At 38.7% G+C, this 17,996-nt stretch overlaps 1 protein-coding gene across 3 annotated transcripts in view; it reads right to left on the reverse strand.

Annotated features, from left to right (window-relative positions):
• The window catches only part of LOC105474557 (dynein axonemal heavy chain 8), a 316,668-nt gene that overhangs the window by 180,436 nt on the left and 118,236 nt on the right, over positions 1-17,996 (reverse strand). For all 3 annotated transcript variants that reach the window (XM_011729344.2, XM_011729345.2, XM_011729346.2), the window contains exons 32-38: positions 17,222-17,284; positions 13,844-13,944; positions 9,400-9,537; positions 9,004-9,244; positions 6,145-6,344; positions 2,783-2,936; positions 1,170-1,333 (exon numbers count right to left, since the gene is read on the reverse strand). In XM_011729344.2, the coding sequence (XP_011727646.2) occupies positions 1,170-1,333; positions 2,783-2,936; positions 6,145-6,344; positions 9,004-9,244; positions 9,400-9,537; positions 13,844-13,944; positions 17,222-17,284 (1,061 nt within the window). The remainder of the gene's footprint in view (positions 1-1,169; positions 1,334-2,782; positions 2,937-6,144; positions 6,345-9,003; positions 9,245-9,399; positions 9,538-13,843; positions 13,945-17,221; positions 17,285-17,996) is intronic.

Here is a 17,996-nt window from a genome sequence, read left to right on the forward strand (position 1 = left end):
TGGAGTGCAGTGGCCCGATCTCAGCTCACTGCAAGCTCCGCCTCCCGCGTTTACGCCATTCTCCTGCCTCAGCCTCCTGAGTAGCTGGGACTACAGGCGCCCGCCACCTCGCCCGGCTAGTCTTTTTTGTATTTTTTTTTAGTAGAGACGAGGTTTCACCATGTTAGCCAGGATGGTCTCAATCTTCTGACCTCTTGATCCACCCGTCTCGGCCTTCCAAAGTGCTGACAGGTTTGAGCCACCGCGCCCGGCCCTCCTCTGACCTTTCTAAGACTGTTGGAAACCTCATGGCTTAAACCCAAGGGGAGAACAAACCTTATCTCCAAACCAACGCATTCTGAGAGTGAAAGGGAAGACAACTAACCATTACGCCAGGACAGAGGCATAAACTTGGACAAACCAGGATGTATCATCACCCTATTTCAAATAGAGATTGAAAATGAACTGGCTTTAAAAAATTATACTGACATCTATCCTCTTGTGACAGTAAAAATAAAATAAAATAAAAATGATCTGTGAATTTGTCTGGTGAATTGTTCCCTTAGTGCATATTTCTATTCTACGCCTGCAGTGGCTTGAATGTTAGCCCTCAAAAAGACATGTCCACGTCCTATTCCCTGAAATCCATGAGGGTGACCTTATTTGGAAAAAGGGCTTTTGCAGAGGGAATGAAGATAAGGATCTTGAAGAGCCCTGAATCCAATGACAAATGTCGTCATAAGAGACATATAGGAAGAGGAGGAGAAGGCCAAGTGAAGACAGAGGCAGAGATTGGAATTACCAAGGCACAAGCCAAAAAACTCCTACAGCCACCAGAAGCCAAAAGAGGCAAGGGAAGATCCTCTCTTAGAGTCTTCAGAGGGAGCCAACACCTTGATTTCAGACTTCTTGTTTCTACAACTATGAGAGAATGAATTTCTGTTGCTTTCAGCCAACCATCTGTGGAAATTTGTTACAGCAGCCCAAGGAAACAAATACAATGCCTTAACCACCCCCATGGGAGTCAAAGGTGCCTTCCTCACAGAAAAGTTCAATCTACGTGAAATTTTAAGTTCCTATCCTCACTTTAACCGTCACTACCAAACCAGAAATGTAGTCAATACCAGTAAGTTTGGGATAAAACACTGTCACATACAAAATGATACATGATTTAAAAATTAAACTCTTACCCTGTGAGTGACTTCTGACATACTTCCAACTGCTCATGTAAATGAGGTAAAAGTTGTCCCATGGTTTCATCTCCAACACAGCAATTAATCACGTTGGGATTCTCATGAGCTCGCTGCATTATTTTTATCCAAGACTTGTCAATATTCTGAAAACGTTTTGCTTCCTGAAAACGAATCCATAGCCAGTAAAGATTAGCATTTGGATAACTGAGAAACAGCTAAGTCTTCACCTTGGAATTTTCTATAGTTCTTCAAACCAGCCTCTATTAGTCTCAGGCTGCATAATTTAAACAGACAATTTTTTTTTCATTTGAATTAATTCTGAGCGACACAAACCCGAAGTTATAAAACTGCATATTAAAATGCTACTTTATCACAATGAGGCTTATTGCTTATTTGTTTCATTGCATTTAATATGTTTTTCAAAGTACCACATGATTAATTTGCAGAGCTATCAACTTAAAGTTCCAATCTAGTGTTTCAGCACCCCAGGTGTTTTGGTTTGATGAGCAAACTGAAGAAGCATGAAAATAATTTGATCTCAGGATCCTTGGAATAACTGCAGCTCAATAGTACCCCAGGGCAGGGGAAAAAAAAGAAAAAAGACAGTAAAGCCACAAAACAAAGTTTCATTTCCATTTTCGCAAGTGAAAATTTTCTGTTTACTATGAATGATATTAAGCTTTGCACTCAGTTGCAAAAATGCCTCTAGAAATTGGCATAATCTTTCCTCTTTTAAAAATAGAGTCTTCTGATTAAAAACAAAAATGATATATTTCAGTTTAATGTTTTAAAAATGTGCTATAGTACAAAGGAAATCAGTCATTAAAAAAAAAAAAAAAAAAAAAAACAAACTCTTTTATCCTTGATTTTTAACCTATATAGACCCTGTTTGTAAATATGGAAGTTTAGGAAGAGCAGGCTTAGTTTTCTAAGAGCAAAGTTACCTTCATCAACTAAACCTATCAGTTATTATAGTTATTGGCATTTATTTAAAAGGCCCCAATAGAGCTGTTCTAAAGGTTTTGTTACAGCATCCCAAGGCTGTTTTCTTGCTCCACAGTATGTTTCTGATCTGTTAGTAGAAGACTTACTAAGAATTAACAAAAGTTAATCTGTGCTTACAGAACATAGATTAATTTTAATACTACTCTCAGAGGAATATTATGAGGTTAACTCTTAGAAAAGATGAACTACTATAATAGTACCGCATTTGAATGTACCTCACATCTTCAAACAACCTCGAGATTATTCACTGTTTAAAACTACGTGAGTTTCTTCTTTCTGCTAATCAGAGGTCAGCACTTTCTAAAAAACTTTTTCTGTAAAGGGCCAGATATTAAAGATCTTAGACTTTTTGGGCCATATAATCTGAGTTATAACTACTCAAGTCTGCTGTTGTGGTGCTAAAGCAGCCACAGACAATATATAAAGGAATGGATGTGGCTGTGTTCCAATAAAACTTTATTTACAAAAACAGGCAAGTGGGCCATAGTTTGCCAAACCCTGGCATAGTTAAGCTTTGACCATACGTCTTTGCGAAGACTTTTACAGAGACATATAGACAACATACACCAAATTATTTTATCAGTAATTACAAAAGTTGTATTTACCTGAGGCAGCTGTTTGGCAATATCTCCACCTACAAAGACGGCTTCAAGATAAACCCAAAGGTTCTGTACTACGAGCCACTCTTCAATTATATCTGAGGAAGTGGACAATTTATACACCCAATTTTGGATATTTTTTTTAAATGGAGCATTGTATCTAAAAGGTAAGAACAGAAAAGATCACGTTTCAAAGAAGATTCAGAAAATTGTATGGCCTTATCGAAGTAAATTACAGAAGAAATATTACTTTGGGAATGAATGTTTTGTCCTAAAAGGGCAGTTTCTAATAGATATTATACAGCTAATAAAAATTGTTGCTTTTTATGAATAAAACTCATATAACTATAGTGATTTTACTTACTGTTACCATATGTCAGTCATAGAATAGAAGAATGGGCCTAGTTTTTGTTTGTTTGTTTGTTTGTTTTTAGAGACAGAGTCTCACTCTGTCACCAGGGCTGGAGTGCAGTGATGTGATCTCGGCTCACTGCAAGCTCCGCCTCCCAGGTTCACGCCATTCTCCTACCTCAGCCTCCCAAGTAGCTGGGACTACAGGTGCCCGCCACCACACCTGGCTAATTTTTTATATTTTTAGTAGAGACAGGGTTTCACCATGTTAACCAGGATGGTCTCGATCTCCTGACCTCATGATCCGCCCACCTTGGCCTCCCTAAGTGCTGGGATTACAAGCGTGAGCCACTGTGCCCGGTCAGAATGGGCTAGTATTATGGTGCATAGGTCCAGCAAAGGAAATGTGCTGGTCACTTCTGGGAGTAAATGGCAAACAAAGAATAAGGTAGTTTCCAAAACTTCTGTGAACCAAATCCAAGTGGGGACTGCCTGTGAGAGCAACACGTAAGATACTGTTACTGGTCCGTGGAACTATTGAATCCAGGGAAAGAGACCACTATCCAGGGATTTTCCTTTTATGAATGGTCTTGAAGGTTTCATTCAGCAAGAGACAGACTATCTCTAAAGGGACAGGACAAATCAGATCCCTAAAGATCAGGAGAGGGTTAGGTATCACCAGGTTCACCTGGAGAAAGATGACCACAAAGCCAGGGTCAAGCTTGAGATCTGATGTTCACTTACAGAGGTTCTCTTCCCACCCACAGACAGAGAATTACACCAGGTACTACAACTAGTTTCTGCAGTGCTAGAGACCCAGGGTTGCTACCCCCATACAGCATGGCTCCTGTTTTTTGATCATCAGGACTTACTGAAGTCTTTATGAGAATACAAAGGGTCCAGAAAGCTGACCACAACAAAGGAAGACAAGAAATAGAATGGATGCCATGGAGGAAGCAATGGGAGGCTACTGGGTAAAAACCCCAACTACCTACAGTTACAGCAAGAAGCCTACTGCAGCGTGTGGCAGGGGCAAGCAGTTTCAATGTGGTGCAGTGGCATTTGCTGGTGAGTGGCACTTGTTGACTAGGATCTTCAAACTCTTCTTGATCTAGTCCAGAGTGATTTGAAGGTATTCACCTGTGGAATGGGGTTTTTTCTGGGTACGGTCCGATGCCTGAATACAACCCATAACTTCCCTGAAAGCCTATGTTACACATGAAGTTATAAATGGAGTTGTACATAAATTGTTCCAAGGAGGTAGGTAATCCAATTGCTCAGGGAGTAAGAGGCATTTTTCCCAATACTCAGTTTATACTGTTTCCCGGGCCACTGGTCGAGAGCTGAAAGGCAGTCAATATGCCAAAAACATCTTCCAAATAAAGACATGTAAAACAGCATGGCATGGACAGGCATCTAGGGAGATGAAGCAACTAGATAGGCCAAAAATGGTTCTGCACAGAAAAAAAAAAGTCATCCTTGATTGTGTATAACTTCTAAAGACGGAAAAGGGAGATCTGAAACAAAATCGAGCATAGCTGGTTTTTTTGGCCAGATACCTGCAATTGTACAACTTTGTGTGGTCAAACCCACCATGTCCCATGAAGTCCCATGGAATCAGGGATCCACCAGGGAAGTGTCACAATCCAGGCAACATCTACAGTCAAGTCTCACCCAAGAAGACATACAGCTTCCTTCTGAAGTCACATCAAAGTAGTCCTAGAGATCTAGCAGGTATGACTCACTACTAGGTCAGTCTGTGGTTAGTTCTGGAACAGGCTTTCCAGAACTAACTTGGCACTGCAAAGTTCTCTAGGAGGAGAATCTCCCAGAATGTGATGACTTCTTAGCTATCCTTATACTCTTTCTGGCAAGGCCAGAAGTTTGTAAACATTGAGTTTACTAATACACAAATAGGTATTTTACTAATCAGGTTATGTCCAAGTAAGTATGAATTTAAGAAAGGCTTCAAATCCTGAATTTCTTGGCTGCAGACACTGCCCAGGTGAATCTACAGCCCTTCTTCAAGAGGTTATCATCCAGGAAGTCAGACGGCAAAATCTGCAATGAACCATAGGGAAACAGTAGCCCACGAAGTCTAGAAACTACTGAATATCCTATGGTCACCTTTGCCAGGATTCCCTGAAAGCAGAGGATGCATCCGAGGACCTTGACCTTTATAAATTCAACCAAGAACTCCCTGGACTGGCAGCTTTGTCATTACACAAATACAAGACAGCCCCTGGAGCCAGAGGTCACGCAGGATGCCACTCACTAACCAGTGATTCCAACCTGGAAAAGGGATATTAGCTATTTCTTAGGTGTGTTCAGGTGAAGAATAGTTGAGAACTACTGCATAGTCAGTTAGAGGAATAGAGGTTGCCAGTGCCAAAGACCTGACAGAATATTTAATCTGACTAAGTCCTATAAGAATTTCCTAAAGCTGCACTCGAGATCATAGGTACCTTCGAGCTGGTCCGTAGTTCAATGATGAACAGGTGACCTCATTCAGACCATAATGGTCTCAGCCTCTTTTCACCATAAAAAATGAAAGTCTCTACGTAAGTGCCAAGCCCCTCATGGGCAGATTGCTCTAGTGGTAGATTGCTCTCACGGGTGGCCAGCAGGCTTTTACTGGGTCATTGGGTGAATGCTTGAACAGGATTAGCCAAGAGGTCAATGATGTCAAATCAGAGGAACAAAGGAGAGAAAAGATAAAATGAAGAGGTCATCTCAGTGGGGAGCCAAGACCTTCAGAGGACAAGCTGCCAGTTTGGGGAGGACTAATTAGGATGGGGCCCACCAGGAAAAATAGGGAAGGGGAGACGAGTACCATTAAAGAAGAGATGGAGGCCATGATTATTAGGGAAAACGGGCAGTTCATATAGGGACAGACAAGATAGAGCAATTTAGTGCAGAATCCTATCCAATGCAAGAGCTCTAAAACTGAGCTTTTACTTAGAATTTTATAACCCTAAATATCCCATTTAAACCTCTCCCCCAAATTATAAAATTACCTGTTGCTGAGTAAGGACCCTAAGACCATTAAACTATCCTCCATCAAAGTGATAATTTCTCCCGATTCGGTTCCTTTGAGCAGGAGCTCTCCTTTTCCCTTAAATGCTGCAAAACTCAGATTTTGGTTGGTCCAATTCTCAATCACCTGAGTCAGCTTGGCTTCGATATCCTTCTCCTTAATGGCAGATATGCAAATATCCTTTGAATGAAAAGCAAAGAATATGTCATGATGTTTTCAACTACAAATTAAGTGCATCACAAAATCATAGAATTTTTTTTAGCTTGAAAGGGACCTGGAAGTCACCCAGTTCATGTAGTCATTTTACAGCCAAGAAAAGGCTTCAGATCAGTGTGTTGCAACTTGACACTAGAGCCTTATGACTCGCCTACTACTAATTATTTTTCTGTACCACATACATGAAACAATGGAACTTAAATAATCATTTTTCAGATTATGTTTTCAATTGGAGCTTCTGGCTAAAATGGGGATAATCACAGCTGCCCTGTCTATCCCAGAGGTTAGCTATGAGAATCAAATGAGAACATACACAACAGTCTTTTGAACACTTTCAAGTAACATATAGATATTACTATATTCCTGCCTGTTCTGGTCCTAATATGAATATCTCATTTGCTTAAACATCAATTGTTTTTTTCTTATGGGTTTTTCCATATTTTGGGGGGAATACTTAATAAGAAAGACTCATGAAAGAAAATAAAAGTAACATATTTTCCCCACAATGCCTCAACTTGTGTTCATAGTTAGAATCACAGAGATGAAAAAGAATTTAAAGGTGTGAGATGTTTCCACAAATGATCATAACACAAATTAGTGTGGAATAAATGTCCTAAGAATGATGTGAACCATGGTGATGTCTGAGGACAGAGGCCTGTGCTGAGGAGGAACGGCTTCACAGAGGAAGAGGTGAGATTCCAGCACAGGCTCTCTGGGAGGAAGAGGAAATTCTGTCCTGAAGGGGAGGCTTCCTTTAGAGGCAGTGAGTCCAGTAACAGCAGGAATCTAATTTGGCTAATGCTAGGGCATGTGTGGCTGAGCAACTAGACGTATCTGGGTAGACAGTACTAAGATTCTGTTTTGTGTACCAAGAGGAATTAACAGAATCCTGGAATTACTTGAAATTGTATAATAAACCACAGCCTACGAATGGCTACATTATTAAGTATAAACACATACTTATAAGAAGCAGATGGTCAGCCAAAGTGTTTCTAACTCTTTGTTTCTTTGTGATATTTACAAATAGGACAAAAATGCTTTGAAAGAAAAGCTTTTTGTGTACACACGTTGTCAAAAAGAGGTAGGGGAAGGCAGAAAACCCAAACCATATATTTGGGAGATTTCTGGTCACATGGTGCATTTTCTTAACTCCAAAAACATAGAATAATGGATAAAATAATTTTTTTAAAGTAAGTACAAAAGCAAACAACCAGCCTTAAAAACAAGATAAACATCTCCATGAACCAAAAGTGGAAAAGCTATGCAGACCATTTGGTGGAGCTGAAACACAGGCCTGAGGGCCCCGGTCACTGGGGCCAAGCCTCTGGTTCCCATGGGGTGAAGAAGAATAGAAACGATCTATAGGAGGAGCACCTGAGCTGGGGTCTAGCGCCCTCCAATCATGGAAGGAGGCTGAAAACACCGCCTCCAGCTGCCATCTAGGCAACTGGATTAAATGGAACGTGGACCTGGGGGATGGGGTGACACAAAGCCAGCCCCACAACCAGGACCTGAAACAGGTCAGCGCATGCCTGGATCATCACACCACAGCACAGGAGGGGATGGGGGATGGAGACCGCTGTTACAACCCCTGGCTCTCGGGCTCTCAACTTGGGGCTGAGGGGATGTGGGCAGTGGAGGAGGCAACCACAAGGCCACTAAACAAGGAAAACTAAGACATGAACGGACACAGACAATTTTAACACGTTATATAAGCCAGATTTTTTGAAATCCTGCCATTCAAAATGAGTCCTCCCAGCCACCCCAATAAAAATGACAAAATCCATGAAAAAATCTAAGGCTCAGAGGATAGCCAACATAAAAAGCAACCACAGCAAAAATTCAGTCCAGGTGAAATTAATCTTAAAGAAGAATCTGAAAACATCTTTATATTTAATTTACAGTTGTTGAAGTATAGGTAAAGATAGTATAGATAAAATAATATTGGCCACGAGTTGATAAATGTTAGAGTAAGGAGAGCTTTACTTTTGTAGGTGTTTGAAATTTTCTCTAATGAAAAATGTTTAAATAATTATGTTTAAAATGTTCAAAGAGATAAGCGAAGACATCTATAAATCTATAGATTTGAAACCTACAGATCTGGAAATATATATAGATTTAAGACTCTGTAGATCTAAGAATCTACAAAAAGGACAGAAAAATTTTAATGCAAAAATGAAAAAAAATCGTGGCCACAAAAAAGAACCAATTAAAAATCTTGGAAAGGAAAAATGTAATAATAGAAAATTCTAAAAACTTAATAGACTGAACAAGAAAAAACATAAAATTAGAAATTTGGAAAATAGAGGGATTCACCAAGAACACAATACATAAATAAACAAATATTTTTTAAGTGGAAGTGCATTCTGGGGACAAGGAAGATAATATTGAAGGGCTCCAAAACAAATGTATTTCAAATAATGTATTTCAAATAATCGTATAATCTCATTGAGTAACAAGATTATTTCATAAAAGTCAAGAATGTTCAGGATCATTCCAAATTTTGAGGGTGCATTACAGAGGGCAATTAGTCCAACCTCTCATAAAATATCTACAACTCTCAGAAAAGAAAAAAGGGACATTCTTTAATGGATCATTGATAAGAACGTATACACTTATGTACCTCAATATCATCCTTATTTTTAAGGAGTGGTGCTTCCATGATATTTCTAAGGCAAAAAGAATCAGATTCCACATCAAATGGGGTTCCAGTTAATTCGGAGATTCTATCCCAGTGCCTCTGTTTCATGGCCTTATTGGTCATCATTTCCAGTAGAGGACATGACTCACTGAAATCATCAATTCTCTTTCTGAGATCCAAAAAAGCTTGCCAGTCTTTAAGTCCTTTTGGAAGTTTACGACATCTTTCAGAAAGAAAGAGAAAAAAAATGCCACCTTCGCATTTCTTTGAAGAAGGTTTTATGTATATACAGTAGTATATTAGGGAATAAATTAGCTTCTGAAATACCTATAGGATCCTAAGAAGATAGGCATTATAAAAAATTCCATTGAGACTCACCTGTTTTGAAATTCCAGCAGTTCTGCATTAATTTTTTCAATATCTACATCTCCCCAAAGTATTTCATAATAACCACTAATACTGCTCATTACAGTGTCATACAATCCATACAGCTTCTGCAGCAAGTTGAGTTCTTTTCTGGGAAACAAAGTAATTAAGTTATCTCATCATGTATAGTATTTAATAAATTCCATTACTGGAAAGGCAGAGTTCATCCAATCAAATATTTCATACATTGTGTGTACAGTGTCTTATAGATACCAAATGCATACAACTATATCCGTTTTCAATACAAGGACTTTGTTAAAGATCTGCTATTAAGGTCAAGTTTACAGCTCCCAAATATTCCAGATCATACTATAACTTGACATTAGCAAATGGTTCATTTTGTAAAGAAAAAACCTTGCTATTTTTTAATGAGAAACTTACTACACCAATCATTGCAAACAATTGACCAAAACTTAATGATAAGGTCATAGCTGCGGCTAAGGTTTCATTTGACTTTTTTTCTTTCAAATACAAGCTGGATTTTATGAGAACGTTTCCCTCGACTAAGTCCTGGTCTGCCTTTAAGACTGAGCTTAAACATCCCATTCCTACCAGAAGTTTTCCCTCATGTGGCCAGGTGTGGTGGCATGTGACTGTAGTCCCAGCTACTTGGGAGGGTGATGTGAAAGGACTGCTTGAGCCCAGGAGTTCAAGGCTGCAGTGAACTATGATTGCACCACTGCACTCCAGCCTGAGCAACAGAACAAGACCCTATCCAAAACAAACAAACAACAAAATCCCACATGTGCCCAGATGAAGTTTCTGTATTTAAAACAAGAATAAAAGGTCCGAGTAAAGAAAAATTCTTAAATGTGTAAAACACCAAATTGACCACTTAACAGAATTTGTGGATTCTCCCAGAAATTCCTCAGCCCTTAGTATACCATAAGGTTCTACTGGATTCAATTTTAGTTTTCAAGTTTATTCATAAGGATTGACATTCACAACTTTTATTCTTCATTAGAGATACTTCAAAAACCAAAAATAAATTTTTTAATGAAGTCAAGTCATTCTATTATTTTATTTTATTTTTGAGAGAGAATCTCGCTCCGTTGCCCAGGCTGGAGTACAGTGGCACGATCTCGGCTCACCGTGATCTCTGTCTCCTGAGTTCAAGCGATTCTCCTGCCTCAGCCTCCCGAGTAGCTGAGATTACAGGCAGGTGCCACCACCCCCAGCTAATTTTTGTATTTTTAGTAGACAGGGTTTCGTGATGTTAGCCAGGCTGGTCTTGAACTCCTGATCTCAGGTGATCCGTCTGCCTCAGCCTCCCTAAGTGCTGGGATTACAAGCATGAGCCACCGTGCTCAGCCCATTCTATCTTGTAATTACCATGTAGGTGTAGAAGATCCTTTTACAAATTGAAAACACATTCTGCAATCTTAGTTGTCTTATTTTTCCAATTCTTGATTCATTTTTCATCATTCTTAGAATTATTTCATTATTACTTATTATTATTCTCAACTATGCTAAAAATGACTAAAAAAAATAAGAAAAAAGAATGATGACATTGCCTAAAGGGTAATTCAATAGCGAAAAAAAAGTGACTATTGTATCATCCTCCAGGCTTCTTATTGTGTTACATAAAGTATTGCAAAATCTTTCAAAAAAGTATATAAGAAGAATGCCAGAGACACCATTTTTGTAGTCTTTTGATTTTTGCTTGTTTAGCTTTTATTTAATACAGTTAAGAATTCAGAATTTTTCATTTTCTAACTAAAAGGGCAAAGAGAAGAAAATTGACAAAGAAATGTGTTTTCCAAGTATTAAACAGAAAAGAGACAGCAGCATTTCCTTTTGATGGTGAAATTGATTAATATGTGAAATCTCAATCTATGTCTTCAGATGATGATAACCTAGATGAATTTTATAAAATCCAGTAATTTATAAGTAAACAATATATTTCTGTAGACTTCTATCATGCTATATTTTGTAACAAGAACCTAGACTATCCCATTTTGTGAAAAAGACAAGTCATAGTGTTCCTTCGTTATTTATGATATTTACATAAGTTTTATTTGATACATTTCATAAGTGGACAAACGTTGAAGTGAGATGTGTATTCAAGGAAATGGATGATTTAGAAATTTAAAATTTCTTGGAATTGATCATTCAAATCTAAAAGTAAAGTCTTCTGTATTTATGGAGCAAAACAGATGACAGTCTTCTCTTAAAAAAAAGGTGACTGAGTTTTCAACTGTTTTGAATCTTGACAATGCAAGTGCAAGAAAAATCAGAAGTAATGATAAAGCCAGAGATTCACTGGAGATGATTTAAAATATGAAATCCATATTTACAACACGGATATGCTCCAGGTTCACACATGACAGCTGATGAGGAGTTAGTCTCATACAATGCTGGTCCCCATTTTGTATACATACATCTTCAATCCAGGATATTACAGAATAAAAGTTTGAGTTTACTCTGCTTAAATTCTTATTAAATCTTCTAATAAAAGTGCTTCTCCACCAGACATGGTGACTCACGCCTGTAATCCCAGCACTTTGGGAGGCCAAGGCAGGTGGATGACCTGAGGTCAAGAGTTTGAGACCAGCCTGACCAACACGATGAAAGCCTGTCTCTACTAAAAATATAAAATTAACCAGGTATGGTAGCACATGCCTATAATCCCAGCTACCTGGCAGGCTGAGGCAGGCGAATCGCTTGAATTCAGGAGGTGGAGGTTGCAGTGAGTCGAGATCACACCATTGCACTCCAGCCTGGGCAACAAGAGTGAAACTCCATCTTAAAAATAAAAATTTTAAAAAGTGCTTCTTGGCTGGGTGCAGGGGCTCACACCTGAAATCCCAACACATTGGGAGACCAAGGTGGGAGGATCACTTGAGCCCCAAAGTTCAAGACCAGCCTGGGCAACATAAGGAGGCTCCTGTCTGTATAAAAATGTTTTTAAAATTAGCCGGGACCAGTGGCACGCGCCTGTAATCCCCGCTACCTGGGAGGCTGAGGCAGGAGGATCACTTGAACTCTGGAAGTTGAGTGATTCCACCACTTCACTCCAGTACTAGCAACAGAGTGAGATCCTGTCTCAAAAAAAAAACAAAAAACAAAAAAAAAAATGAGCTTCAAAGCTTTTCTCACCATTCTCACCATTGTGTAAATTATTCACAAAATTTAAAATATCAAAATGAAAATGGTCCGTTGGTCCAGATGGTAAATGGTGATGATGATTTCTCCTGCTAGCCTGAGGGTGAACGCATTGGATCTGAGGTTGAGTGCGCATCACAATCACCTGGAGTGTGTAAAATGCAGATTTCCTAGGACCCAATCCCAGAGGTTCCAATTCCGTAACTCAGAAATGAGGGCCAGACATCTGTAATTCTAACACAATTGGCTAATGGATTACATTTGGAGAGTAACTGTTTTAGAAAGAGAATACAAACCACCTACCCTAAATGGCTGAAGCATTCATTTCTCTTTAGAAAATTTCATGTCTATTTTCATGAAATTTTCATGCTGTGGCTTGAAGGCAGTCAGCATAAAGTTATTTTCTAAAGCCAAGACTCTAATGAGTTAATTCTATCACTGTATTAATGTTGCTTTTAAGGAAAGTTATATTTCAAATTCTTTGAGAATATTCTAAAATTCGATTGAAATACACTTGTTTATATGTGATTTATAATCAGTTAGCTTATTTGGCCTTCAATCTCACTAAATTCTATGTCTACTCAATGGGGAAGAGCATTTTACCATAAATGGAGTAAGAAGGCGAGGGGAGCCAGCACGGTGGCTCACACCTGTAATCCCAGCACTTTGGGAGGTCGAGGTGGGTGGATCATGAGGTCAGGAGATGGAGACCATCCGGGCTAACACGGTGAAACCCCGTCTCTACTAAAAATACAAAAAAACTAGCCAGGCATGGTGGTGGGCACCTGTAATCCCAGCTACTTGGAAGGCTGAGGCAGGAGAATGGCATGAACCCAGGAGGCAGAGCTTGCAGTGTGCCGAGATCGCACCACTGCACTCCAGCCTGGGCGACAGAGCAAGACTCCGTCTCAAAAAAAAAAAAAAAAAGGAGGCAAGGGGAGCCAGGAGGGTTATTCCTCTAAATAAACAAAAGTTACTCAAAATTGCAGTGCTTCTGCATAATCACTGACACTATGCAAAAACAGTCAAAGAAAAAGTAAAGCATAGGCTAAATATAGACCATGCATGCTCAAAATTTTAGCAACATATTTTCCATTCCCCTAGAACGTTTCTTTTGTATAGGAGACCGTGTGTCCGATTTGTCAGGAATAGCTGGAATAAGGAGAATATTCAGTTGTGCTCCAAGCTGTGGTGTCCTCTGCATAATAAAGGATTTAATGGTGACATGATTCTTCTAATAGATAGTATTTTAATTATTTGCATGTAATACTTGCTTATTTTCTAAACTCACCTGGTTTTTTGTAAAACCTCATAGTCAGTCACAGGCAATCCAAAAAGTTGTTCACCAGATGAATACGTAACAAATTTCCTCCACAGATCATCAAAATTGGCCTGTAACAAAGGTTTTTAAATTGTACTAAAATATAATTAATTCAGTAGAATTAAAGTAGAATTTATTATCATTGGGATAAAAGCTAGGTTGAGGCTCATTAAGTAATATCTATAAAATAAGGATTTGTGAAGCAAATTTATACTGATACCAAGCTATCAGAGGAAAAGGTAAACACGTTAGCTTTCAAGCATTCTAAAAGCACTCGTTTTATATAAAATTATTTCTTCTTCTCCAGAAGGCCTACATTTCGAGTTCCCATAAGTACATCTAAAAGTAATAAAGCTGCATTTTTAAAACTCTACAATTCTGGATTTTTCAGTAATTTAGACTGGCCATCTCTATCCTACCGGGTTCAAATGAGCAAAGTGTTAGTATAATCCATTCAGTCCTGTTTTCTCTACATGCAATGAAGAGTCTATAAAAAAGAAGATTCAATTTTAATGCCATTTGAAATAATTCTAACCTCTTAAATCAGCAAAGTTAATGCACATGTCTTTTAATTTTTCCTTTTGAATTGGAATTTGAATATCCTATATTTGAGATGCTAAATATTAGCAATGTTCAAAGCACAAATGCCAACAGAAGTAACCCATCTGTGAGGACATATGAGCACTCTGTGTAAGTGGCACAGCATATTCCCGAAAACCCTAAATTCCCAGCCCTGGAGAATATCCAGCATCAGACCTCACAAGGCTTAGACAAAAATACAGGTCTGACAGATAACGTTAGTATATTTTACAGGACCCAGATCGGGAAGACACGAAGATACGGGGGGAACTCGAATGAACTCTTAGTTCCTAGAGGGCAAGGGCCATATTTTGTACTTTGTATATTCCTTGGTGTTTGGCATGGTGGTTACTTAATAAATGTGCTGAAGAGTCCATGGAACTATGTGAACACTAACGAAGGATAAACAATAACATCAAAGTTAGAATGCATTAAAATAGTGGTGTTTAAAAACTTATCAATGTGTAAAGACTATTGATGGATGCCAATCACTTACCTCTTCTTTTCTTTCAGGTTCCAAGTAACATAAAAAGACCCACAGCATCAGCTGAACAGGAATAAAGTATCAGCTTTGTCAACAGGACAGCAGGGTGCCCAGGAACTCCCCAAAACACGTATAAATTTGCATGAGAGAGCACCATCAGGATCCAGGGCCCAATATAAGGCACCTCTACCTCCGCAGATCCAGACTTTGGCACCTGCTTTTTTTTTAGGGAGTTGGAGTATACCTCATTTTGAAAACGGTTGTGTCTGCAAATCTGACCTCAAGTCACATATCCAGCGAGGTGCACGGCAAACAGCCTGTTTGGCTCACATCCCGAGGCACAGGCAGAACAGAAGGTACAGAAAGGCAAAAGATGTGCCCTACATTGTCTTTTTTTTGGAGATGGTTTTTTTGTTGTTGTTATTGTTGTTTTACTTCGTTTTGTTCGTTTTTGTTTTTGTGTTTTTGAGATGGAGTCTTGCTCTGTCGCCCAGGCTGGAGTACAGTGGTGCAATCTCAGCTCACTGCAACCTCCACCTCCCAGGTTCAAGTAATTCTCCTGCCTCAGCCTTCTGAGTAGGCTGGGATTACAGGCACATGCCACAATGCCCAGCTACATTAGCAACCCCTGGGTAAAATCTTGGCACATAATGTCCCAGTTGCTGACCAATTAATTGGTTTACATCACATGCCTTAAATTTTCTCTGCAAATTTGAAAATAAGGTCATCTGCTCAAACAAGCCTCAAAGCTACTCTTCCTACCACATTCCCTCCTTGGATACACAGTTCTACCTTCATCTATATGCCCAAGTTGGAAAGCTTTAACTTTTTCCCTCAAATCAGGTTTCCAGTCTGTCAATTCTGCTTCATTAAGAAACTCGTGATCCATCCAAATTTCTTCATTCTACAGGTGTCACTTGCTTGGTCTCAATCTTTACAACGTCTTGCTTGTGCTACCAAAACTGCTCTCAGTTTCATCTTCCTCTCTCCAAACCAGTCTCCACATTAGTACCACTAAAAATCTTTTAAAAACACAACTATTTTAAAAATTCAAGTATGATCGTATCACTCCCCGCTTAGAACCCTCCAACCCTCAAGACAGAATTCAGACTCCTTGTTATTGCCTACCGGGCCCTCCACTCGTGCTCGCTGCCTGCTCTGTCACCTCATTCCTCATCACTATCCTCTTTAGTACTGCATCCCAAAGGTGTACTACCTACCCTACACTCCTTACATCTCCCCATATCGCCCTACTAGTTTCCTCTCTGCCAGGCCTTTGTATGAGCTGCAAATTCTGCCTAACTTTCTTTTTCCCCTCCTTCTTCCCCTGGCTAACTCTAATTAGTCCTTCAAGATGCAGCCTAGATTCTTCCTCTTTCAGGAAGCCTTCTCCATCTGCCCCAACAGCCCATCTGTTTCCATTACAACAGTTTCCGTTACACAATATCACATACCTAGGTCACAGCTCTCATCGCACTTGCAATTATCTCTCTAGCTTGCTGTCTCTCTATCAGATTTTAGCAGCTTAGAGGTAAGAACCACTTCTTAATCAAATTTCTTCTGAGCAAGTCACACAGTAGGCATCTGATTTTTTTTTTTTTTTTTATTACTAAGAATGCAGATGGGAAAGAGGACATGAAAAGAAAGTAACCACACTATTCAGCCACTGTGGGAAACAGGAAAAAGACCAGGAGCAAAGAACAGAATTGCTTGATGCTCCTGAGGAGCAAGTTCACATAAGAATCCATGAATTTTCAAAGTATTAATCCATGTGAATGTGTGAACTTTCTCTAGATGCGCTCAGCAATCTGAGTGTAGAAAAAGATGGTGAATGGTTGGCCTGATCCAATGAGTACTGTACAGGCAGAGGAGATAGGACAAAGAAGTGGGGAAATTTAAAGAGATGGATGCAAAAGAAAGACAAAATAATGAATACAGAGGGAAAACATTTGCCAATATTTAAAATATTATTTTGATAAATTTTACTATACTATGATTTGTTATTACTTTACATATCAAATGAAATGCTTAGAACTAAAATAAGTTATATACTTAAGTTGAAAATCAGTCTTATTCCCTAAAAATACAGAGAGCTATTCTGTAGAGAGGAGCATGGAAAGAGACAGAGGAGTCAATTGCATCATTTAGCAGATTAGAATACAATTAAGGTCTGATGTACTTGAAACACAAACTTTTCCATTATAAAGTAAAACCCACATCTTTCCCTAAAATCATTTTTTTTTAAATTACACATTGTCAATGTAACAAAAAAAATGTAGTTTCACCTGAAATATCTGTAGCCTGTTGCTAGCTTCTTGGGGTGGTATATTTGGAACCATGGGTCCTTCCTGTAAGGAAGAATAGAATCTCCATTTTCATTCTTAATCATATGTATTTGTCAGTTTATTGGGTTTATCTATCATTTCCATTTAAATAAACAAGCATTATTTTTAATTTAAATAATTTAATTGTGTCCTGTACTTGAAGATTTTATTTATTTCTAACAGCTTTATTGAGATGGAATTCACATACTATACAATTCATTCATTTAAAGTGTACAAGTCAATGATTTTTAGTACATTCACAGCGTTGTGCAACCATGACCACAGTCATTTAGAACATTTTCATCACTCCATCTTCCGTTCATTTTTAAAGGACCTTGACACAGCTAATAAAAAATGTGACAAAATTACATTCTGTATGGAGTGTGTACCCCAAGGGCTCTGCCCAATTTCATTTCTGATTACAAATGATGATGCTGTGTTTCTGTATTAGAATAACTGATACAGAGTTCTGAGAACAGCCTCTTTTTACTAATTATTCAGCCCAATATGGAAATAGGGACTCACATAAGTTGAATATTTGGAAGAAGCAGAAAGCAGTGTCTGGTGGCTATGAACCAGAACACGGTTGCAAAATAATCCCCAAAAACAGTTCCCAAAATAAGTAAAGGCATAAAATAATTTACTCTATAGCAACAAATTAAAATAACAGGGGCTACTTCCAATGGAAAAATGAAGGCTATTAAGTATATTAACATGGTCAATCATGATACGATGG

Source organism: Macaca nemestrina, chromosome 5, assembly GCF_043159975.1.
Source record: "Macaca nemestrina isolate mMacNem1 chromosome 5, mMacNem.hap1, whole genome shotgun sequence".
NCBI lineage: Eukaryota > Metazoa > Chordata > Mammalia > Primates > Cercopithecidae > Macaca > Macaca nemestrina.